This window comes from Camelina sativa, chromosome 5 (genome assembly GCF_000633955.1).
Source record: "Camelina sativa cultivar DH55 chromosome 5, Cs, whole genome shotgun sequence".
Lineage (NCBI taxonomy): Eukaryota > Viridiplantae > Streptophyta > Magnoliopsida > Brassicales > Brassicaceae > Camelina > Camelina sativa.
This window is the reverse complement of record NC_025689.1, coordinates 7,695,288-7,717,555: the sequence shown is the minus strand read 5'-3', so window position 1 is coordinate 7,717,555 and position 22,268 is coordinate 7,695,288. Positions and strand designations below refer to the sequence as shown.

Sequence of the window (22,268 nt, the reverse complement as noted above, 5' to 3'; positions counted from 1 at the left end):
GGAAACCTACGGAGTCAAAGAGAGGGTTAGGCCAACAAACTGTCGGAGGAGGACCTTGGGCCTTGGAAATTTGGAATGAATGAGACAGGAAGAAGGGTATTATGGTCATTTACAATACTACTACGTTGGTTCTTTGTCTTCTTTCTCCGTCTCTCTCTCCCCTCGCGCATCTTCAGTGGCTCAGTGCTATAAAACTAACCAACGCGTAGATTGAATATTTTGGAGTGAGATTTACGTTTGAAGGTTTTGAAAAAGACGAAGACGATGGAGGAACAACCAACCGCGACGGAGATAGAAGAAATTCGAACTTCAGCTGTCACGACGATGCCGCCTCCTTCTCTGACGACGGGGTCACCTCACCAGGCTTTAGTGGAGAGACTCAAGGATTACGGACAGGAAGATGTTTTCGCTCTCTGGGATGAACTTTCACCGGAAGAGCGAGATCTCCTCCTCAGAGACATCGAGGTGAATCAGATAATTACACAGTTCCTTCGTTTCATTTTTGATTTTTTACTCTTCTAATTCAGCGAAATTAGCTGAAGATCCTGAAAATTACTGTGAATCGTTGGCTCAATTTCGAATTTGATTTAGATTAGTTTAAATGTGATGTGTTTATCTCTCATCTTCCAGAATTTGGATCTTCCAAGAATAGATCGGATCACCAGATGCTCACTTCACTCTCAAGGTTCATCATCTCTATTGATCCTCAAACCAATTTTTTTTCTTTGATAGAGAGAATTAATCGAACTCTGTTTTAATTTCACCTTATTTAGGGTTGCCAGTGGCAGCAATAGAACCGGTGCCGGAGAAGTGTGTGTCAACGGTTGAAGAAAGAACAAAGGAAGACAGAGAAAAATGGTGGAGAATGGGATTGAAAGCTATCTACGAAGGCAAATTGGGTGTGGTGCTTTTATCTGGTGGACAGGTACTTTACTTATTATTCTTGCGTTGCTTTGGAAACAAAACATATTGATCTGATCAGCTCTTGGGGTCTTTTTCTTGGAATAGTTCTAAAAGATTGTTGAGAAGGTTTTTAATGATTCTCGGATTATGGTTGGAATTGGGGTGGTGTGATTGTTGGAATAATGCGTGATACCTACTCTAATAATTGCATTTATAGATTTCTGTTACTTAAATTATTGTCTAAGTCTCTGAAAAGTAGTAGTACTATTATTTTGATTAGTGTGGTCATAAAGGCTTTATATGAGTAGTAATCATGACTACTTTTTAAATAACTAACCCGTCGGTGCTTTCTTGTGAACCACCTTATCATGAGAAAGAATGGTTATCACGTGACCTGAAAGATGCTTTATTGGATCTTGTTATCTTCTTTTCATTTACTTTAGCATTTAATACCTTGAGAATATTTTTCTGTTGGTATTGATGGGAGTGTAGTCACCTGCAATTGTATGAATATAGTTGGCCAATTGAACAAGATTAAAGAGGGGGAATTACTACTTTTGTATAGATTTTGATTCGCTCTTTGATCCACATTGTAGTGATTGTTGGTACATTCATTGAATGAACATGCAAATGCTCATGGAATGATCTGGTTACAAAAATAATTTTGTAGGGGACAAGACTGGGAAGTTCAGATCCGAAAGGGTGTTATAGTAAGTAGTTCTCATTTTCAGCTCGATTTTTGCCATACGTCTTCTTTATATTGTTGAATATTGCGTTTTGCAAGTTCAGATTCTCTTGTTTTAGCAAATGCAACATATTCTATAATATTTATATGTTTACTGTTACCTCTATCTTTTGTTACCTTACTAGATTAGTTTTATTATTTTAGATATCGGACTGCCATCTGGGAAGTCACTTTTTCAGATTCAAGCTGAGAGGATACTGTGTGTCCAAAGACTTGCTGCTCAGGCAATGAGTGAGGGTAAAGTTCACAACTCTGCGTTTTATTTTTCCTTACAACTATACTACTATTAATACCTTGTTTCACATAACGTTTTTCCTGCAGCAGGTTCAACTCGCCCAGTTACAATACAGTGGTATATAATGACCAGCCCATTTACTCATGAACCAACACAGAAATTCTTCGACAGTCACAAGTATTTTGGCCTTGAGCCAGATCAAGTAAGAGGGTTCTTAGCTGTAACGTTTGCATTTCTATTTCTTTCTTCCTTGTGTGCAAAGACCAATATCGATCCTGCTCTCTGCAGGTCACCTTTTTCCAACAAGGAACCTTGCCTTGCATTTCGAAGGATGGCAAGTTTATCATGGAGACACCTTTCAGTGTATGTGTCTTCAAAGCAAGTTGAAATAAGCTTAGACGCCGGTTCTTTAGGTTTATAGTCAGTTGCATTTTATACTTAAAAGACTTGCCTTATGAATTTCATTCTGTGTGACTAGCTAGCCAAGGCCCCGGATGGGAACGGGGGAGTTTATGCAGGTATATATTCTCTAGTCCTTCTGCTCTGATTATAGGGAATACTATTTTCAGCGTTCTCTGTTTATCAGAACTTCTTATATGTTTATTCAGCTCTCAAATCGTCAAGGTTGTTAGAAGATATGGCTTCGAGGGGGATTAAGTATGTGGATTGCTATGGTGTTGACAATGTTCTGGTTAGCTCTTTCAGTGCTCTCACGTCTTTATTCGTGTACTTTCTCAATTCTTCTCGAACTATTAGAACAATAAACAAGAATCTTGGAAATCAGGTTCGAGTAGCTGACCCTACTTTTCTGGGATACTTCATAGACAAAGGTGCAGCTTCTGCTGCAAAAGTAGTGCGCAAGGTATATCCAGAGAACTTTCTAATTAATTGGTTCGACAAGCTAATCGTCATTAGTTTTTCATTTTCCAGCAATTAATTTCTCCTGAGCCAAATCACAGTCAAGTTTTGACCGAGAAGCTTGTTGTTATGAAAACAGGCATATCCACAGGAAAAGGTTGGAGTATTTGTAAGGAGGGGAAAAGGTGGGCCTCTGACTGTAGTAGAGTACACAGAGCTTGACCAATCTATGGCTTCTGCAACTAATCGACAAACAGGACGTCTTCAATATTGCTGGAGTAATGTAAACTTCTTTACTGGCTTTTTAAGTTATACTAAGATCATTATTTCTGGCATTACTGCTATTGTTCCACTTTTATGCAACTTAGGCATTAGTTATTTCAAAATCCTGTAAGAACAGTGAGCGCTGTTATGGAAGTGGCTATGTGTCCTAAGTTCCTAATGTACGTCAAAATGTTGCAGGTGTGCTTACACATGTTCACTTTGGATTTCCTTAATCAAGTTGCGAATGGGCTGGAAAAAGACAGCGTGTGAGATGCTTTTTACTGATACTACAATATGAAAACCTTTGACATTTCCAGTAACTGATATCAAAACTCTTGCAGTTACCATTTGGCGGAGAAGAAGATTCCGTCTATAAATGGCTTCACAGAGGGACTGAAACTAGAACAGTTCATATTCGATTGCTTTCCGTATGCTCCTTCTACTGCACTTTTCGAGGTACTGTTTTGTTAAGACTGTTATATTGTTTGAAACACATCAAAAACGAGATTCACATGATTAGAAATCACATTTTTTTTTTCTGCGGTCTTTTCTCGTCTTTGCAGGTATTACGGGAGGAAGAGTTTGCTCCAGTGAAGAACGCGAATGGGTCGAATTTTGACACACCGGAAAGTGCGAAACTCTTGGTTTTACGGCTGCACACACGTTGGGTCATAGCAGCTGGTGGATTTCTAACACATTCTGTTCCTTTATATGCAACTGGTAAAGAGCACATCCCACTCTTCTATTCATTTGACTTTTTTTTACTACAATAATCGTGGTGTGGGTAAAGACGTAAAGTAACCAAGTAAACCAAACTAAATTGAAACTACCAAATTAAAACCAAATAGGTGTGGAAGTGTCACCATTGTGCTCGTACGCGGGAGAAAATCTAGAAGCGATTTGTCGGGGAAGAACGTTTCACGCACCATGTGAGATCTCCCTCTAATCTTCTTCTTGCTTTCTCTTATTTATTCTTGTAATTTGGCCATCTTCTATATTTTTCTTTTGGCTTGTTTCTCCTTTTTTTTTATTGGTGTTTTGGGTCTCTATATATGAACTGTAATTGGCGAAGGTGGTCATTAGTAGTCTCTCTAAAGTGTCACTCGTCATTATTGTAACAATGGTCTCTTTAAAGTGTCACTCGTCATTATTGTTTCATTATTTACCAGACATCTTGTTGTTAAAAAGGTCTACAAAATTTTTGTCAGAGTAATCTATCACCATGTCTCGAATTTGGCAGGAAATGCATCATTAACAAAAATTGACCCACCAAACTTTCTTACTCCCTCTGTTTCACAAAGAGTGTCATTTTGGAGAAAATTTTCACAAAGAGTGTCATTCTACAACACAAAGAGTGTCATTCTACATTTCCAATGTGCTTTTTAATGCTACATATTCTTTTTTACCCTTAAATCCAAAGCTCTTTCCATTGAATTTAAACCATTAATCACTAATTAAATAGGGGCAAACATGTATAATTCACACTTTTCTTAATTTATGTGAAATGTGTCAGAATGACACTCTTTGTGAAACAGGGAGTATAGAACGAAGAACAAGGAGTATTCAGTACTAACTGGTTTAAATGTTACATGATCGAATCAGACCAAAAAATGGTAATCTATAAGTTGCATCTTCAACTACAAACAGAAAATATCCTGCAAGCTGTGTCATATCATTTCCTTATCGTCTTGATACTTCGGGCAGTTGAATTGTTTAGCCAACACCAAAATGGCTTGGCTAAATCGGTTATTTTGGTTCACCAATCTTAAACCAAGAGCCTGAATACCGCTCTGGTATCCAGAAGGAATTCAAATAACCAAGAACTCACCTTCTCCCGCTTCTGAAGTCATGTTCTTGTTCTTCCTCATTTTGTTGCCAAGATCGGATACTATCGAATCCAAGGCTTCAAACTGAGGATGTGACTTATCTCCAACAACAAAAAGATGCGTCTGATTCCCGATCTTAATCCAACTGCAACCCGGCTGTTTCTTCAACCCTTTCTCCTTCATCTTCATTCTCATCTCTGCAGCTTCTTCCCTTTTCCCGCTCGCAGCATATATATTAGACATCAATACATAAGTCCCAGCATCATCCGACCCTGTTTCCAATACCTTCTTCACCACCTCCTTAGCAATATTCACTTCACTGTGGTTATTACAAGCGGATAAGAGCGCTCCATAGAACGATCTTGATACCCTAGCCTCATCACAGTTGATGAAATTTAAAACATCTTTCAGTCTACCAGCACGACCACAGAGATCCACGAGACACGTATAGTGGTCTTCTCGCAGAGGAAGTGACTCGTCTCTCACAAGCTCCTTAAAGAACTCCATACCTTTCTCTACCAGTCCGGCGTGACTGCAAGCAAATAGCAAGTTAAGATAGGTAACCTCACTAGGTTTGAACCCATGTTTCCGCATCTGATCATACATTTCAATTGCTTCCTTCCCATGCCCGTGGTGTGCATAAACCGCAATCATACTGTTCCATGATATCAAATCCCGTTCGCATACCAGTCCATTATCAAACAATTTCCTAGCAGCAATCAGTTCACCGGATTTCGAATACATGTTAATAAGCGCTGAAGTAACAACTTCGTTCTTTTGGTGAACCGACTTAGATATCAACTGGTGAATCTGCTGCCCCTCCACAAGTCCAGCCAAGTCACTACAGGCACTTAAAATGCTCACATAAGTTCCTACGTTAGGCTTAACACAACCATCCCTTAACATCTTTGAGAATACTTTAAGCGCTTCTTCGTTTTCTCTATTCTCAACATATCCTGTAATCATCGTGGTCCAAGAAATAACATTCTTCTCAGGCATCTGGTCAAATAAAACACATGCCCTGTCAACTTTCCCATTCCGTACAAACCCTGTGATCATCGTATTCCATGAAGCAAAGTCCCTCTCAGGCATCACTTGAAAGAGTTGGTCAGCTTCATCTATCCTATTGTTATGTGTGTAACCCGTGATCATAGCATTCCACGAAATGATATTTCTCTCAGGCATACAATCAAAAAGCCTTCTCGCTTCATCTACCTTACCGTTCTTTGCCAAACCATCGACCACAGCAGTCCATGAAATGACATCCCTTTTAGGCATTTTTTCGAATAGAATCATCGCCTCATCTATCCTACCACGTTGCACCAGCGCTTTAATCATCGTGTTCCAGGAAACAATGTTTCTCTCAGGCATTTCATCGAACAGTTTCAGGGCTTTCTCAATTCTCCCGCCCTGAGCATACCCATCAATCATAGTATTCCAAGAAACTACATTTCTCTCAGGCATTTCATGGAAAAGCATCTCAGCTACAAAAAGCTGCTTAGATCTCAAGTACCCACTAACCATGGCAGTCCAAGTCACCACATTTTTCCTAGAATCAACCCTATCGAACAATTCCCTAGCTTCTCTCATATTCCCTAACTTAATATACCCAGTAATCACATGAGTCCATGTGACCGCATCTCTCTCAGGCAATTCATCGAACAGTTTCCGTGCTTCTACAATTCTACCTTCTTTGCAAAGGTCCCCAATCAGCCATTCGAGTCGTGGCACACGCGAATTCGAGCTATATCCTCTATGGCTAGAAGAAGAGCAAATCGAACGAACGAGATTACATACTTGCACGGATCGTTCATGGTTTGATATGGGCAATACAAATGATCTTCTGTAGTAGCTTCTAAGGCGCAACAATGCGCGAGATTGCATCAGCTAGAAGATGGTAAAAGTGATCTTATTTACTGTTTGTTTTGGTCGATAGAGAAAAAAGAGGAGTCTTTATGTCTGTTGCGTTGTGGTCATATGAAATATTTACAAAAATATATATATGTGAAAGTTTGCAAATTGGGGAATCGAACTCGTGAATTGGGAAAAAAATTATACTTTGACGTCTATAGAGTGGAGTTACAAAAAAAAAAAGAAGAGAAGAGAGTCAACAAGCATAAGGAGCTTGACCAAGAAGTGGTTGAAGCACAGCCAATTGTTGTCTCAAGAAATTGTAGACTGACTCTGTAGAATCAGAAGCTATTCGAATCACAACTCCCTTTCCCTACAAAATTCACACTAACTTTGATTAGTCATTTATGCGGATTTGATCTCTTCAATTAAAAGTTTACTGATATTATTATTTACCTCATGGCCGAAAGTGCTACAGGAAGCTATAAACTCTGGCTTCATGAAGCGGTTAGGAGAGCTTGACACAGAGTTTTGTCTCCTAGAACGTCCTCCATACGAGATCTGTAGTTGTTCAGACATCATCTTCTTCACATTTTCTTGGACTTGCTTTTGGATTTCCTTCAGCTTTGACCTTTGACTCATTGTCAAAACACATTTTAGCAAAGATACAGAGAGTAATGTCAGACTAGAAAATGTGCGTGACAGTCGCATACCCGAAGAGTATGACCATTGCGATGGTGTGATAGTCTTGCATCCGTTCGGCTATGCTTTGGATGCTCCTCTTCTCTAACAGTACCTGCAGTCAATAAAACCACTACTCTAAAGCCAAAGGTAGATCTAATCTCGCTCACTGTAAGAGAGATTGTCTATAAATCTAAAAGTGGGCACAAGAGATTAGTAATTATTACTGTGTCAAGAAATAAAGGGTAATCATCTTCGAGGTAGACATTGTTGATGCTCTTATAAAACTCGAAATCCCATTTTTCACCATTTGCGTGACGCCCGCTAGTGATCCAATCCACAAGGACAAGATTAGAGTCTGACACCAATCTAAAGATCTGTTTCTGATAGTACCGGGCAGTGGAGAAGCAAGTCACTGGATCTGGAATCACAACCAAAAGTGATTCACTCCCGATTCTCGCCTACTGTACACAACAAACCCAAAGATCAATCAAGAACACAAGAATTCAAAGAACAGGGTCCTAACAAAGCTCAAAATGATTAATAGCAAAAGAAACATTACTTCCAGTATTTGTTTAGAACACTTTGATCCTATTGCCTTGTATACCTGAATGAAATCACAAGATCCAAGTCAAGAAAAATCAAAGTAGGATAAAACTAGTGTTCACTTCAAAGAGAGAAAAAATCCCTAATTTGTGTCAACCTTAGTAGAAGACTGGGTTGTAATCACTGCAGTGCATCCATCACCAATGGTGAATTCACATGAAATCGAATCTCCCTACATAATTTGAACAAAAACTTGTTCGATGAATCAAGCCATCGATGGACAAAGAGAGAGAGAGAGAGAGAGAGAGAGAGAGAGAGAGAGAGAGAGAGAGAGAGAGAGAGAGAGAGAGAGAGAGAGAGAGAGAGAGAGAGAGAGAGAGAGAGAGAGAGAGAGAGAGAGAGAGAGAGAGAGAGAGAGAGAGAGAGAGAGAGAGAGAGAGAGAGAGAGAGAGAGAGAGAGAGAGAGAGAGAGAGAGAGAGAGAGAGAGAGAGAGAGAGAGAGAGAGAGAGAGAGAGAGAGAGAGAGAGAGAGAGAGAGAGAGAGAGAGAGAGAGAGAGAGAGAGAGAGAGAGAGAGAGAGAGAGAGAGAGAGAGAGAGAGAGAGAGAGAGAGAGAGAGAGAGAGAGAGCGAGACAGAGAAATAGAAAAAGGAGGAAGAGGGAGATACAGAAACAATGCCGCCACCATAGGTGATGCTGTAAATCCAGACAACGTCAGTTCCGGCAGGAGCTGCCTGAAAGTTCAATGTCGGGAATTTTAAAAATTAAAGATTGAAATTTTCAAACAGATTCTCCACAGGGAGAGTGAGAGATAGAGAAAGAAACCTTGGTAGGAAGTAAGAACTTGAGAGGATACTTAGAGAAGCAACTCGTAGCTGTAGATCTTCCTCCTACTTTCTCCACCATCACTTTCCCGGTCGCCATCCCTGAGCTTTCTCCTCCACAGTCGTGAACTTTCTCGTTCTAGTTTGAGTTGAAATGTTGGATATTTATATACACATCTCATCAGTTTCTGGGTGTTGTTGAGAAAAATATGATATTTTGGGTAAAAATGTCAAATTTAGGAACAGCTCTAATCATACACAAAGTCGAACGCAATAAAAAGTTACAACAATATTATTTCCCACTCTTTGTGTTTTGCTTGGTGGGTTCTCTCTTCTACAGAATCTTTTGGATATGTTTATAAGAGCAAAACTGGAGGATTGCATCAGTCAATGGCGGAAATGTCTAACGTTGGTGAAGAGCAGAGAGACTCCATACTTTTTGCAGCAATCAATGGCGTCTTGGTCTCTAATACTGCCTCCAGGTTCTGCTATCACTCCTATTCCTTTCTCACACGCCTCTTCCACCGCATCTTTCCAAGCTGCACAATTCACACAACAAGAATTTTCACAATTCAGATCGGCCAACAAAGTTGTTGGTTGATGAGTCATTCATTTCAGACAGAAGAATGGAAAAGAAAAAATACCGAATGGGAAGAATGCGTCACTGGCCAAGGCAGCTCCTTTGGCTTCCTCGCCAGCTTTCTTGAAAGCTAATCTCAGACTCTCTACTCTGTTTGGCTGCCCACTTCCCATCCCCAGCATACAATTGTTCTTGATCCAGAAACCGAAGAATCAGAAACAAAGTATAGAAACGAGAAACAAGAAAAAGGAATCAGAGAGAAGAAAAAAAATCCAAACCTTTGCTATCACAATGGCATTGCTCTTGACATGCTTAACGCAAAGCCAGGCAAATTTGGCATCCGCAAGTTCGCTTTCAGTTGGAGTTTTCTCTGAGACAGACTTGAAACTGATGTCTTCTGGAGTTTTATCGTCTGAGTCCTGAGCCAACCAGCCACCACCAACCTGTCTGAGTGATAGTTTCCCTTGGTCATTCTTTTTAGCCTCAAGGATCCTCAAAGTTTTTGATTTCCCTTTGAGGACTTCAAGACCTTTAGCAGTATACTTTGGAGCAACCACGATTTCATAAAACATTCTAGTTTCCCCATCTGTTGGACTCCTGAACTCCCGGAGCTCCCTCGCAAGAACCTAGAGACAAATACAGATCACTAAACAGTTGAAAAATCTATGGGACAACAGTAGTTTTAAATATTGATTACCTCGTCAACTTCAACATTGAAAGCTACAATGCCACCAAAGGCACTAACTGGGTCAGCTTTTACAGCTAGCCGGTAAGCCTCAAGAATATCATCACGAGAGGCCACACCACAAGGATTTGTATGCTTCACGACTACACATGTAGGGTTTTCAAATTCCGACACACAGTTCCACGCAGCGTCAGCATCAAGATAGTTGTTGTATGACATTTCCTGCTCACAGAAATAAATAGAAAAGTCAAAACATAATTGGCAGTATAAAACTATGGCCAGCTGCTATATACTTTTACAAAACTGATGGGTAAAAGTATATTACCTTTCCATGGTGCTGTATCGCAGTTGCGATACCACCAGCGTTCACTTCAGCAAGGCTCTTATCAACATAAAATGCAGCTTTTTGATGAGGGTTTTCACCGTAACGAAGAGAACTCTTAAGTTCAAGAGGAACTGTAAAGCTGGGAGGGAACTTCTCTTCTAAGAAAAAAACAGGATTAGTAATCAATGTAAGTTGCCAATTTCCATAACTAGTGTAAGGAGGATCACATAAAAAAATAACCACTTACTTCCTTCAGTCTGCTTCCATAGCCATTCTGAAACTGCAGAATCATATGCAGCAACATGCTGAAAAGCCTTCCACGCAAGTTTTCTGCGGAATTGTTGGTCACATTGTCCTCCTTTGAGATACTCTAAAACAGCTTGATAATCGTCTGAATCGACAACAATGAGAACGTCTTTGTGGTTCTGTCGAACAGAATAGTAGAATAAGTACATTAATAATCATGAAATGAATGTAAAGAATATAAGTCTCATATGCATATACCTTAGCAGCTGCTCTAATCATAGCAGGACCACCAATGTCAATGTTTTCAATCCCATCTTCAAAGCTGATCCCACCTGGAGCAGTAACTTTGTCATAGAATGGATACAAATTGACAACCACCACATCAAATGTACCTGTCATTGAATACAAAAAAGCAACACGTGAAGTTTAGTATGAAGGAGACATTATTATAGATGACACAACCTTAGAACATAGAGGGGTAAATTAAATGTCAAAACTCACCAATCCCATGCTCATTAAGAGCTTCCATATGATGTTCCACATCTCTTCTAGCAAGGATACCACCGTGTATGTTTGGGTGCAAAGTTTTCACACGGCCATCAAGCTTTAAGAGAAAACAAAAAGGAAAGCCAAGTTTAATATACTAGACTCAACAAAACAATGGTACAATCATTGCCAAAAGTCACACAATTTGACACCAGCTTTTTATGTTTATCGAAATCTTTAAAGAATTAAAATAGAAGACCAAATCTAAAGCAAGAGCACCGAGCTTAAGAGAAAAAAGCAAACTTGCCATTTCTGGAAAGTGAGTAAGCTTCTCCACTTTAGTCACAGAGACTCCAGCATTCTCCAAAGTAGAAGCAGTTCCTCCAGTAGAAACAATAGTGTATCTACGCAAATAACATATGAAAAAAGAGAACCAATTAAACCCATAAATTGAAATTTGTATCGAAAAAGAAAAATTGAAACTTGTATATAGTTGTAAGTAAGAGAATTGTAAAGAAGACATACCCCAAGTCTTGAAGACCATTGCCAAGAGAAGCCAAGTCACTCTTGTCAGATAAAGATATCAAAGCTTGCTTCTTTCCTGATTCATATTAAAACACACAAAACATAATCAAAATCAATCCCTGGAATTTGAAAATTGCAGCAAAAGAGAAAAAAATTGTAAACCAGAGGAGCCAGAGGAGTGCGGCTGATTCCTCTGAGCTGTTGTCTGAGACTCCGCCATAGCTCGAACTGCAACGAGACTCGGACGCAGCGATGTACAATAGACCTGCTCAATGAAAAATCCCACTTAAACATTAAAAAAAAAGTTAAGCAGAACGTGAAAACAAAAGACACGAGAGGAGAGAACTCACGGGTTGGGCAAACCGAAAAGGCGCGACGGTTTTTCTACGAAAATAACCGCAGAGAATATCGCCGGAGCGAGCACTCACGGAGGCAACGGTGGCGGTGGCGGTGGCGGCGGAACTGAGCATAGTAGTTTGGTTTTGTTTCAAAACAGTGTGCGTGTGTGTGTGTGTAAAGTGTTTTGAGAGCTCTGTTTTAGGTTTTTGCAAATTTGCGGCTAATTTTTGGAAATAAAATAAAAAATGGAAAAATATATAAAAAAATATTATTGGCGTCAGGTGGAATTATGTATTTATTATTTATGGCCTTGACAGTTAGATTACACCCTGTACTATATTTCCACCTGGAATATTTTTTGCAAAACCTTTATTAAAATTTTTATAGTTAAAAAAAGTGTTAAACCGATAAGTAAAAAATAAAAACTGGTAAATAAAAATATCTATGGAGATGATGACATAAGCTTTTCTACGATTTTTATATAATAGTAAATTTACATGTGAATAAAATAATGTACGAGATAGTAATTATATAATTGGCGTATAACGCATAGTTTGATTTTTTTTATTTCAGAGAGGAGGAGAATATAATTTTTTTTTTGTGGAATGTCCAAAAAAGAAGAAGAAGAGAGATTAAGGACTAAGGAGGAGGAAGGACTTGTCTTCTTTCTTTCTTCTACTCATCGATCGTCAAACCTCACAGTCTCTCTCTCTCGTGCCGCCTCTCACTGTATGTTCTTCTTGTGATACCATTTCTTTTGCTCTACTTCTTTTGCTTACTCAGCAGCCTTCCTTTAGGTTTCTGCTTCTTCTTCTTTTTTTTTTTTTTTCTGAATTTTGATCTTCTGTTGTCGAGAATTCTCTGGATCCGATGTGTTTCCGCTTGAATTTTGGGTATTGATACTCAGATCTTGCTTTATTTAGAGTTTCAGTGGTTCTCTTATGCTTGATCGGTTTTTTTTTTTTTTTCGTTTGAGGTTTGGAATTGTACGGCAGTGTGAGTCCGTGGACTTGATTTTGATTTTGGTTTTAGTTCTATTGGTTGATCCGTTGATTTTTCATTTTTCTGTGTGTCGGAGATACAATGGGTTTGCTATTAGTTTGGTGAAGCTGATCGATTTCAGATTTCAGCTCGACTCGTGTTAGTTTATTGTAGATGTAGGTTGAGTTCACTCTTTTCAGTTGATCAGTTTATATCTGTAGCTAATTTCATGGTTTAGAAGTATCCACAGTCAGATTTGCCAAGATGACCTGTCCTCTGCTAGAGTAGGGAGTTTTACTGGTTTTGTATACCCAAATTGTTCCTTATATAGTATATTTTGTTTCCAGTCCTAAGGTTTGCCTGATTATGTTTGATGCTTTAGTAAAATTACTCTTTTCTCTGAATTTCAGGCACCTCAATGAGAGTTTGAGTTTTTCATGTTAGAAGGTCTTGTTCTGCAGCCAAAAAACGTTTGATACTTACGAATGATGCTTATGCAAAGATTTGACTTGGGCTTTGATCATGATCTGTCGCCTCCAAGCGTCTCTGAGGGAGCTGATGAACTAGATGGATAGACAACTTGACAAAGAAAACATGGATCAAGCTAAAGGTTATGAAAACGTTCGGTATACTGCCCCTGACCCTAGAGATGAGGGCCTTGGGTCCATGAATCAACGGTTTCCTCACGATTCTTCAACTAATTTTAACACCAATGTACGACCTCCAGATTATGGTGGTACTTCGATCCCTGCTCGGCCAGTGCTAAACTACTCAATACAGACGGGTGAAGAATTTGCTTTTGAGTTTATGAGAGATAGGGTAGTTATGAAACCGCAATTCATCCCTAATGTGTATGGTGACCCCAGTGGTATGCCTGTTCCTGTTAACTTAACTGCCATGGGAATGGTTCATCCCATGGCAGAGAGTGGCTCTAAATCCACAGAAGAAAAACGTCAAGCCTTTGAGCAAGAGAGGAAACCTCCTTCTAGAATTGAAGATAAGACCTACCATGAGCTGGTCCAGTCTGCCCCAGTTATCTCTTCGAGAAATGATACTGGTCAAAGGCGTCCTAGTTTGATTTCTTCTAGAGCTTCTGATAGCTCTCTGAACCAGGCGAAGTTCTTGTGTAGTTTTGGTGGTAAAATTATACCTCGCCCCAGAGATCAGAAACTTAGATATGTAGGTGGCGAAACGCGTATCATACGTATTAGCAAGACTATTTCTTTCCAAGAACTCATGCAGAAAATGAAAGAAATGTTCCCTGAAGCACGTACCATAAAATATCAGCTGCCAGGCGAGGATCTCGATGCCTTGGTCTCTGTATCTTCTGATGAGGATTTACAAAACATGATGGAGGAATGTATTGTGTTTGGTAATGGAGGATCTGAGAAGCCGAGGATGTTCTTGTTTTCAAGCAGTGATATAGAGGAGGCTCAGTTCGTTATAGAACATGCAGACGGTGATTCTGAGGTTCAGTATGTTGTCGCTGTCAATGGGATGGATCTAAGTTCACGAAAAGGTTCCCTTGGAATAAGTGCTCCCGGGAACAATTTGGATGAACTACTGCAAGGGAATTTTGATAGGAAGATCAATCGGGCTACCACAGAACCAGCAGTAGCTTCGGTTGCTCCTTTGCCAGGTAATGAATCTTTATCAGCGAGCCAAGCTTCTCAACTTGTAACAGGTTTGTCTACTGGAAATGAGCCATTTCCACAGCCTTATCTAGGACAGCAATTGCACTTCACCGGACTTGGTAACCACCAAGTTTACACATCAGCTCACATGGCAAGCAGTGGCTATATAGATGAGAAGGGGTCTGCTCCTTTGCATGTTCAACCACAACCACATTATATCCCTTATTCTGTGAATCCTGAAACACCTGTGGGGCCTCACTATGCACAAAAGCCTGAGCAAGGAGTTTCGCGTGAGGAGCAGATCTTTCATGTACAAGACCCAGAACCAGAAGCTTCATCAAAAGAGGCTAAGATGAGAAGAGATGATTCATTTCAGAAGGTAAATGATCCTGCTAATGTATCTACTGATGAGAGCAATCTTTCGGCAAAGGAGCCAAAGATGAAGAGAGAATCCTCAACCCCAAGGGTCAGTGAGTATTCTGTTTCTTCTATGCCTGATGATTTGATAGTCCCAGACCACCTCGTAAAGGAAGAAGCTCCAATTGCCACACAAACATCCAGTTCAACACCAGATATAAGTTCTTCAGCTCTTCCAGAAAAAAGTCTTAGAAAATCCCAGGACCATGTTGAGAACAATCTGTCAGCAAAGGAGCCAAAGATGAAGAAAGGACAAACCACAAGGGTCAATGAGTATTCCGTTTCCTCTGTATCTACTGATTCTAAGGTCCCAGATCTCGCCCTCAAGGAAGAAGCTCCTGTTTCCATGAAATCATCCAATTCAACACCAGATCCAAAATCCTTTGTTTATCCAGAAAAAAATCTTAGAACATCCCAGGATTATGTTCCGAAAGCGGGTGCTTTAGCTACAGCAAGTGAAAGCATGACAAATAATCAGGACAATCCATTTTGTCTGCCTGGAGGACTCTCAGCATCTGGACATGGGACTTCAGATGGTAATTCATCTAATTTGAGCAATGTCGATCAGCCTGTGATTCATCCGAGAGTTTTTCATTCTGAGCGCACTCTCCGAGATCCAGCAGAAACTAACCGTTTGTCTAAATCTGATGATTCCCTTGCTTCTCAATTTGTAATGGCTCACAACACTTCAGATGCATTCCTACCTATCAGCGAATCATCAGAAACTTCTCATGAAGCAAATATGGAGTCCCAGAATGTACATTCTACCGCACCAGTAAGATCAGCTCCTGAAAGCATCTGGACAGCCGAGGGTAGTATGGCACAGTCTGAAAAGAGAAACTTGGAGCCTAACGCCTCGGAGCATGTAAGTCAGACAAAGACTTCAGTAAAGGCTGTTCCACGAGGACACATTGAGAAGGGGGATATAGTTGTTGATATAAATGATAGGTTTCCTCGTGAATTTCTTGCTGATATTTTGAAAGCGGAAGAGTCTGTGAATTTCCCTGAATTAGGGCCATTGCATGCCGATGGGGCTGGTGTGAGTTTAAATATTCAGAATAATGACCCTAAAACTTGGTCGTACTTTCGAAATTTGGCGCAGGATGAGTTTGAGAGGAAGGATCTATCCCTTATGGATCAGGACCACCCTGGATTTCCCAGTTCCCTGACTAACACCAACGGAGTTCCTATTGATTATAGCTACCCACCATTGCAGTCTGAGAAAGTTGCTTCAAGTCAGATAAATTCACAAATCCACTTTGATGGAAATATCCAGCCGGATGTGTCTACCACTACCATAGCAGATTTGAACACAGTAGACACACATGCAGATTACAGTCAGTCACAGATCAAAGGTGCTGAAAGCATAGATACAACTTTGGTAAGCTTATCATATTCAACCTAAATATGGAAAACCTAAGCAAGTTTAGCTACTAGAAAACACCTGTCTCAACTGATAATTTACTAATTCCTATAAATTTGAATTTGGATATGCAGAATACTGGAGTTCCTCTCATTGACTTTATGGTTGCGGATAGTGGCATGAGGTCTCTGCAGGTATGCATTTTTCAGCGTATGGCTTAACATGTTTACAAGCTGTTGCGTTTGCACCTCTCTATTTAATCAGATACTATGTAATGTTTGAACAACCACCATTAGTGAAGTGAACAGCATCACAACAAAGGGCCTGGTTAATTGTTCTGGTTTATTTTAAAAGATGGCTTTCGTACAACGAAGTATTACTCTTTAGCATTACAGACCCTAAGTACCAGAAGGACTTTTATATTCTGTCAATCAAGTTATGACTTTCTAATGCAACCTTTAAGCTGTCTTTTCTGTTTATGGTATTTGCCTGCTCTTGTTTAAAGGAATTATATAGAATAGGCATCATGTAGCCCCATTGGCAGGTGAAATCATTGGAAGTTTATAAATCTTTTTTTAATCTTGCTCCTGGGTTTCTCATTGATGGAGAAAAAATGAAACGATTGTTATCTATTTTGTTTTCTGTTTCAGGTCATTAAAAATGACGACTTAGAAGAACTGAAGGAATTAGGTTCTGGTACCTTTGGAACTGTTTATCATGGAAAATGGAGGGGTACAGATGTTGCTATTAAGCGAATAAAGAGGAGCTGTTTTATTGGTCGTTCATCTGAACAAGAGAGATTGGTGAGCTTTCTTTCTTAATAAGTTGAGCGTTCTTTAGATTTATATAAGTACATTGATCACTGACTGGTTCTCCCAAATTTAAGTAAGTGAATGCTTTAGGGTAACTAGAGTACTGCTAGAAGACACTACCACTATCTCAACCCAAAACCGAGCTTTTCATTGTCCATTTTTCTATTGCCTGAAGCGGTTTTTAGATGCTTGTTATGAGCAAGAAGTTGGCATTCCCTATAGAATCGTATTTGATTTTTCCTTCACAAAAGTTGCATTAGTTTAATTGGTTTTCAGTTTCACCATCCACTGATTGAAATTTTCAGACCTCCGAGTTCTGGCATGAAGCTGAAATTCTTTCAAAGCTTCACCATCCAAATGTTATGGCATTTTACGGCGTAGTGAAAGATGGACCAGGAGGAACTTTAGCTACAGTGACAGAGTACATGGTCAATGGATCGCTTAGGCATGTTTTGCTCAGCAACAGGTAATTGTTTATTACAGCTTGTCGTAATCCTTGCTTCCTCAAGATATATCTAGCTTTATATCAATTCAAATTTGGCGAATACAGGCACCTTGATCGACGTAAGCGCCTTATCATTGCAATGGATGCAGCTTTTGGAATGGAATATTTGCACTCAAAGAGCATAGTGCATTTCGATTTGAAGTGTGATAACTTGCTTGTCAACTTAAAAGATCCCGCCCGTCCCATATGCAAGGTGACTTTCTAGGACAGTTTGAGAACAGAATGATGCAACCATTTTCATTTTGTTTTGTTTAAGTAACAAAGATATGATGCTTTATGCAGGTCGGTGATTTTGGTCTGTCAAAGATAAAGAGAAACACTTTGGTCACTGGCGGCGTAAGGGGAACCCTCCCTTGGATGGCTCCGGAGCTACTTAGTGGCAGCAGCAGCAAAGTTTCTGAAAAGGTACGAGTCCATAACATCCTTCTGCAAATGAATGAATTCCAAAGCTCTCAAATTACTTGTTGGTAGATGAGAAACAGAGAGTATCGGTTTTTGTATTTGTTTAGTTTTCATGCCCTTTGAAAGATCCTGCAATTAATGTTTCGCCATGGATACTTCATGTCGCACAGGTTGATGTGTTCTCTTTTGGAATTGTCTTGTGGGAAATTCTTACCGGTGAGGAACCCTACGCCAATATGCATTATGGGGCAATAATCGGTAAGTTACTCTCTCTTTTCTCATTCGCTCTCAGATTCCTTTCTTACCAACAAGGTTGTGTACAAGTAGGTTTGTCTGTCTTGGCAATAGTTTTAAAATTTGAACCTGGCCCTGGTTTTGAATCTATGTGGGCATACTTTCTAGAGCTGAGTCGGTGGGCTAACCCGCCGTAACATTCCTATTTGCATTGATGAATATCAAGCTTAACTGTTTCGGTAGTCTGAATCTCTTGCTCATTTGTTACTTGTGTGAATAAAAAATCGTAGGAGGCATAGTGAACAATACATTGAGACCAACCGTGCCAAACTATTGTGACCCGGAGTGGAGAATGCTGATGGAGCAGTGTTGGGCTCCTGACCCATTTGTTCGACCTGCCTTCCCGGAAATAGCCAGACGTCTCCGCACCATGTCCTCCTCTGCGGTCCACACAAAACCACACGCCGTCAACCACCAAATTCACAAGTAATCTGTCAATTTATCGTTGCTGGTACTTATTCGTAAAAAAAAAAAATGGTTTGTGTATAAAATATCCTTTGCTGCTTCTTTCGGATTTGAATGCTACAGTTTCAAGGTGAGAAACGATTGTGTTGATTTGTACAAGAAACCCTAAAAAGCACATATTGTATAGCCATTTTTAATATTTTTGAGTGTAAGTAAATTGGTTTTGGTACAAGGTCTTTGGGACTTTGACTCTTTCTCTGTACTCGGAGTCTTTTTCTTTCAATAATAAAAATATCAATTTTATATGCATAACGAGTTGGTATATTTCATCTCATGCACCAAAATTTTGGTATAACTATACAACATCATAAACATTACATACAAGCAGAGTATTAAAAACGCATGAATATACATACAGTATATCATTATACATAGAAAATCTGACCAACATTCAAAAGACTCTCCTGAGGAACATTGTAGATAGCACTATGTTCTCTACAAATCTTCCTTAGAAACGCATACACATAGTCAATGGCTATCTTCTTGTAGAACCTGGCTTCTCTCCTGGCTCGAACCACCGTGTTCCCCATAATGTGCACTACTCCCGCATCACGGCACCTATTTATAAACTCCAGCTCGTCTACTCCACCGCTCATCTGGCTCGACGCTGTCACCGTGTGGCTCACCCGTTTCACTGGCGTTATCGACTCTATCGAGTCAAATGTATCAAACGTTGCAAGATTCTCGTTCTCGTTTCCGTTCCCAAGCGTGTCTTTAAGCTGTTGCTGGCTTCCGCAGATGCTGTACTCATCGGAGTCCGAACAGCCTCCTTCCATCATCGATTCAAGGCGGACGTACAAGAAGAGGCTCTCAAAGAGTCGTTTCTCAAAGTCATCATCCTTCTTGTGCAAATCTCTGTATCCGTACCTGTTAACACAATGGACGACGAAATCTATAATAGCTAATACAAGAGTGTTCAGTCAGGTTTTTGGATAAACACTGTTTCAGATGGTTACCTTGCAACACAACGGAACATGTGAAAGTTTTTGGGACCAATCCTTTTAACAAGGAACCGCTCTTCCTCAGGGACGGTGTAAACAGGGAGGTTCTTGACGCATACGAACACCACAACGGAATGAATGGCCGGTAGATTTGTAATAAAATGAGAGAAAATGTGAGGGACTCCACTGGCTAGCTCCGTGTAAACGAGACCAACCCCGGGGACCCGAACAAGTCCAAGACTAGGACCAAGTCCGACGATCCAAGCCATAGAGACTTTACTGTGCATTTCAAACTCATACCTCTTCAAAGTTCCATAGTGCCATACCGACATGATGAGGAGAAAAGCTGCAGCTATCACAAGCGGAACCCAACCACCTTGGTCAATCTTGAAAAGCATGGCCGAGAAGTAAGTGCACTCCACGACGAGCGAGAGGATGGTGAATATGAGAACTAGAACCCAATGGCAACGCCACACGAGGATCATGATCAGAGTCATAAGAAGTGTTGTCACGAGCATGACAATCACAACCGCGGTCCCGTAAGCGTTTCCTATCTGACTCTGGTTCTTGAAACCAGCAGTGACAGCAATGCAAAGGATCATTAGGATCCAGTTTATGTCAGGAACGTAAATCTGACCGAGGAACTTGCGAGAAGTATGCACCACTTTCACTCTTGGAAAACACCCGTGGGCTAGAGCTTGCTTCACTAAGGAAAACGTAGCCGATATTGTTGCTTGGCTCGCCACAATCGCTGCAGCCGTTGCAATAATGAACATTGGCCAATATACACTTCCTGCAAAGAACATATAATTTTACTTAAAATGATCTTAACATTTTCTCTACAGAACTGAAAGAATCGAAGAAGAAACCTGGAATGGAACGGTAAAAAGCATCAGCCACATGATCAGGATGCCTCCTGATGTAGGCAGCTTGTCCACTATAAGCCAAAAGAAGGCAAGGAAACACGATTACAGTAAAAGCTATTTGCACAGCTGAGACCGGAAAATGCGATAGATCAGCGAAGAGTGCTTCGATTCCTGTTATACTAAGCATAATGCCACCAAGAGAGGTCCAGCGATCCCGACCACCTCTTTTAAAATAACGGTATATATAAACAGGGGAGAAAGCTTTCAAGACGCTAGTGTCGTGTTTCCAGATATTGTAGATACCGATACTTGCAATAGAGAGGAACCAGAGGAAAACAATAGGCGCAAAAAGCCAACCAACACGGTCTGTTCCATAATGCTGTACACTAAACAAGCTGACTAGTATCACAACAGCAACAAAAACAACAACACCTGTAAAAATAACAACCACATACACTTATGAGTACTATAGACGTTTCAAGATGAAGTTGAACGCCTGCAAAAATGCTAATACCATTGCTTATGTGAGGAAGGTTTACTCTTAGCCCACCAGCAGCTGATAGAACTGCAAAAAGATTTAAAATTTACCAAATGACTTTATTGTAAAAGGTAAAAGGAAAACAAACAATGGAGGTGTCATACCGGAAATGGCGGGAGTAAGGATTCCGTCGCCGATGACCATACAGGTACCAACAAGAACTAAACCAAGAAGAGCTGTTTTTCTAGATGTATGCTTTTCTAACCACCTTTTGGTTTTGGCAGCAAAGGAATGCTCATGAAACGTAGTGCGGCTGTAAGTAGTAAGCTCTTCATCAGTACGGTGTTGGTTCTGAATTGTTTTCACTTTGGCATGTCTACAGAGTAATGAATACAGAGCAAACGTCCCACCTACAAAACAACAATCAAGTCAGTAACAGCAACAAAAAGGAAACTCCCAAAAGAAAGGAGAAGCTTGTGAATTGGTACCTTGACCATTATCATTAGCTTTACAAACAACGAAAACGTATTTGAGAAGAGGGATGAGTGTGAGGGAGTAAATGATGAGAGATAAAGCTCCAATGATATCTTCAGGATCTTTGATCCCATGAGGAAATGTATTGTAGAAAACATAGAGAGGAGAAGTCCCTAAATCTCCATATACAACACCAAGGCTCTGAAACGAAAGCTGCAGAAGCAGAAGCGCCGAGAATTTCTGCAAATATAATGTTACAAAGTGTAATAATAATTAATGGATCCAGTAGGAATGAATCTGTAATAATATAAGAAATGATACCTTTTCTCGGTACATGTTTCTAAGACGACCAGCTTCTTCATCCATAGATTGATCAAGCTTCTGGTCCAAATCCCACATGCTACCTCTCTCATCACTCTCTTCTTCATCAATCTCAACACCACCACCCATCGATGCTGCTTCTACTCTTGCCGCCATTTTTATACTACTCTTCTGTTTCTAACACATCACAAAACCTCCTCCTTTCAAAGCTCAGGTCTTTGATACAACCAAAACCTGAATTGGCTTCGAATCTTCAAAAAAAACAATGGGAAATTTAACAAACAAAAACAGAGTTTTCAAGAAGAAAAAGAAAAGTTCCCAAAAGAGGAATGTCGTAAGAGCAAACTATACCAAAAATATATAGAAAACAGTCAAAAAAAAAAAAAAAAAAAAAAAA

At 40.0% G+C, this 22,268-nt stretch overlaps 6 protein-coding genes across 10 annotated transcripts; 2 read left to right on the top strand and 4 right to left on the bottom strand.

Annotated features, from left to right (window-relative positions):
• LOC104786051 (UDP-N-acetylglucosamine diphosphorylase 2-like) lies at positions 167-4,192 on the top strand. Of its 2 annotated transcripts, none has more exons than XM_010511374.2 (15): positions 167-465; positions 631-685; positions 774-925; positions 1,574-1,613; positions 1,793-1,885; positions 1,973-2,085; positions 2,172-2,246; positions 2,362-2,401; positions 2,492-2,574; positions 2,668-2,745; positions 2,881-3,024; positions 3,204-3,271; positions 3,347-3,461; positions 3,569-3,725; positions 3,854-4,192. In XM_010511374.2, exons 1-15 carry the CDS (start codon positions 265-267, stop codon positions 3,949-3,951), a joined length of 1,512 nt encoding a protein of 503 aa, XP_010509676.1. In that variant the 5' UTR covers positions 167-264; the 3' UTR covers positions 3,952-4,192. The 2 variants fall into 2 exon arrangements, with proteins under 2 accessions (XP_010509676.1, XP_010509675.1); XM_010511373.2 differs by having other exon boundaries at positions 1,970-2,085.
• LOC104786050 (pentatricopeptide repeat-containing protein At2g35030, mitochondrial) lies at positions 4,489-6,776 on the bottom strand. Its single transcript, XM_010511372.2, has one exon. It carries the CDS (start codon positions 6,713-6,715, stop codon positions 4,814-4,816), a length of 1,902 nt encoding a protein of 633 aa, XP_010509674.1. The 5' UTR covers positions 6,716-6,776; the 3' UTR covers positions 4,489-4,813.
• Positions 6,905-8,919, bottom strand: LOC104786047 (urease accessory protein D-like). 2 transcript variants are annotated; one of them, XM_010511369.2, is made up of 8 exons: positions 8,734-8,919; positions 8,577-8,642; positions 8,067-8,141; positions 7,926-7,970; positions 7,591-7,824; positions 7,396-7,478; positions 7,139-7,313; positions 6,905-7,055 (listed from the first exon to the last, which is right to left on the bottom strand). In XM_010511369.2, the coding sequence occupies exons 1-8, from the start codon at positions 8,830-8,832 to the stop codon at positions 6,939-6,941; spliced, it is 894 nt and encodes a 297-aa protein (XP_010509671.1). In that variant the 5' UTR covers positions 8,833-8,919; the 3' UTR covers positions 6,905-6,938. The 2 variants fall into 2 exon arrangements, with proteins under 2 accessions (XP_010509671.1, XP_019101313.1); XM_019245768.1 differs by lacking the exon at positions 7,926-7,970.
• Positions 8,968-12,089, bottom strand: LOC104786048 (bifunctional purine biosynthesis protein PurH). The gene is made up of 12 exons (XM_010511370.2): positions 11,930-12,089; positions 11,742-11,844; positions 11,580-11,655; positions 11,362-11,458; positions 11,070-11,172; positions 10,827-10,960; positions 10,570-10,747; positions 10,323-10,480; positions 10,010-10,219; positions 9,591-9,938; positions 9,377-9,503; positions 8,968-9,271 (listed from the first exon to the last, which is right to left on the bottom strand). The coding sequence occupies exons 1-12, from the start codon at positions 12,047-12,049 to the stop codon at positions 9,120-9,122; spliced, it is 1,806 nt and encodes a 601-aa protein (XP_010509672.1). The 5' UTR covers positions 12,050-12,089; the 3' UTR covers positions 8,968-9,119.
• LOC104786045 (dual specificity protein kinase splB) lies at positions 12,482-18,963 on the top strand. 3 transcript variants are annotated; one of them, XM_010511366.2, is made up of 10 exons: positions 12,482-12,647; positions 13,310-15,815; positions 16,053-16,331; positions 16,448-16,507; positions 16,964-17,116; positions 17,431-17,591; positions 17,676-17,823; positions 17,913-18,035; positions 18,203-18,290; positions 18,557-18,963. In XM_010511366.2, the coding sequence occupies exons 2-10, from the start codon at positions 13,467-13,469 to the stop codon at positions 18,754-18,756; spliced, it is 3,561 nt and encodes a 1,186-aa protein (XP_010509668.1). In that variant the 5' UTR covers positions 12,482-12,647; positions 13,310-13,466; the 3' UTR covers positions 18,757-18,963. The 3 variants fall into 3 exon arrangements, with proteins under 3 accessions (XP_010509668.1, XP_010509665.1, XP_010509666.1); XM_010511363.2 differs by having other exon boundaries at positions 13,310-16,331; XM_010511364.2 differs by lacking the exon at positions 12,482-12,647 and adding an exon at positions 12,731-12,811 and having other exon boundaries at positions 13,310-16,331.
• LOC104786046 (potassium transporter 11) lies at positions 18,811-22,247 on the bottom strand. Its single transcript, XM_010511367.2, has 7 exons — positions 21,872-22,247; positions 21,565-21,790; positions 21,241-21,486; positions 21,113-21,163; positions 20,602-21,030; positions 19,748-20,525; positions 18,811-19,658 (listed from the first exon to the last, which is right to left on the bottom strand). The coding sequence occupies exons 1-7, from the start codon at positions 22,025-22,027 to the stop codon at positions 19,157-19,159; spliced, it is 2,388 nt and encodes a 795-aa protein (XP_010509669.1). The 5' UTR covers positions 22,028-22,247; the 3' UTR covers positions 18,811-19,156.

Bases quoted from the DNA above. Each gene is read 5' to 3' on its own strand.
- LOC104786051 (XM_010511373.2), top strand. From the start codon at position 265: ATGGAGGAACAACCAACCGCGACGGAGATAGAAGAAATTCGAACTTCA. The intron at 2,746-2,880 runs GTATATCCAGAG...TTATGAAAACAG, and splicing joins CTGCAAAAGTAGTGCGCAAG to GCATATCCACAGGAAAAGGT. The intron at 3,462-3,568 runs GTACTGTTTTGT...TCGTCTTTGCAG, and splicing joins CTTCTACTGCACTTTTCGAG to GTATTACGGGAGGAAGAGTT.
- LOC104786050 (XM_010511372.2), bottom strand. From the start codon at position 6,715: ATGCAATCTCGCGCATTGTTGCGCCTTAGAAGCTACTACAGAAGATCA.
- LOC104786047 (XM_010511369.2), bottom strand. From the start codon at position 8,832: ATGGCGACCGGGAAAGTGATGGTGGAGAAAGTAGGAGGAAGATCTACA. The intron at 8,142-8,576 runs GTATCTCCCTCT...CAAATTATGTAG, and splicing joins ATGGTGGCGGCATTGTTTCT to GGAGATTCGATTTCATGTGA. The intron at 7,314-7,395 runs GTATGCGACTGT...AATGAGTCAAAG, and splicing joins GCAATGGTCATACTCTTCGG to GTCAAAGCTGAAGGAAATCC.
- LOC104786048 (XM_010511370.2), bottom strand. From the start codon at position 12,049: ATGCTCAGTTCCGCCGCCACCGCCACCGCCACCGTTGCCTCCGTGAGT. The intron at 10,748-10,826 runs GTATATGCATAT...TCTGTTCGACAG, and splicing joins TGATTAGAGCAGCTGCTAAG to AACCACAAAGACGTTCTCAT. The intron at 9,939-10,009 runs GTAATCAATATT...ATTTGTCTCTAG, and splicing joins TCAATGTTGAAGTTGACGAG to GTTCTTGCGAGGGAGCTCCG.
- LOC104786045 (XM_010511363.2), top strand. From the start codon at position 13,467: ATGGATAGACAACTTGACAAAGAAAACATGGATCAAGCTAAAGGTTAT. The intron at 17,592-17,675 runs GTAATTGTTTAT...TGGCGAATACAG, and splicing joins CATGTTTTGCTCAGCAACAG to GCACCTTGATCGACGTAAGC. The intron at 18,036-18,202 runs GTACGAGTCCAT...CATGTCGCACAG, and splicing joins GCAGCAAAGTTTCTGAAAAG to GTTGATGTGTTCTCTTTTGG.
- LOC104786046 (XM_010511367.2), bottom strand. From the start codon at position 22,027: ATGGCGGCAAGAGTAGAAGCAGCATCGATGGGTGGTGGTGTTGAGATT. The intron at 20,526-20,601 runs GTTTCTTCTTCG...TGTTCTTTGCAG, and splicing joins TTTTTACCGTTCCATTCCAG to GAAGTGTATATTGGCCAATG. The intron at 19,659-19,747 runs GTAACCATCTGA...TTGTGTTAACAG, and splicing joins ATGTTCCGTTGTGTTGCAAG to GTACGGATACAGAGATTTGC.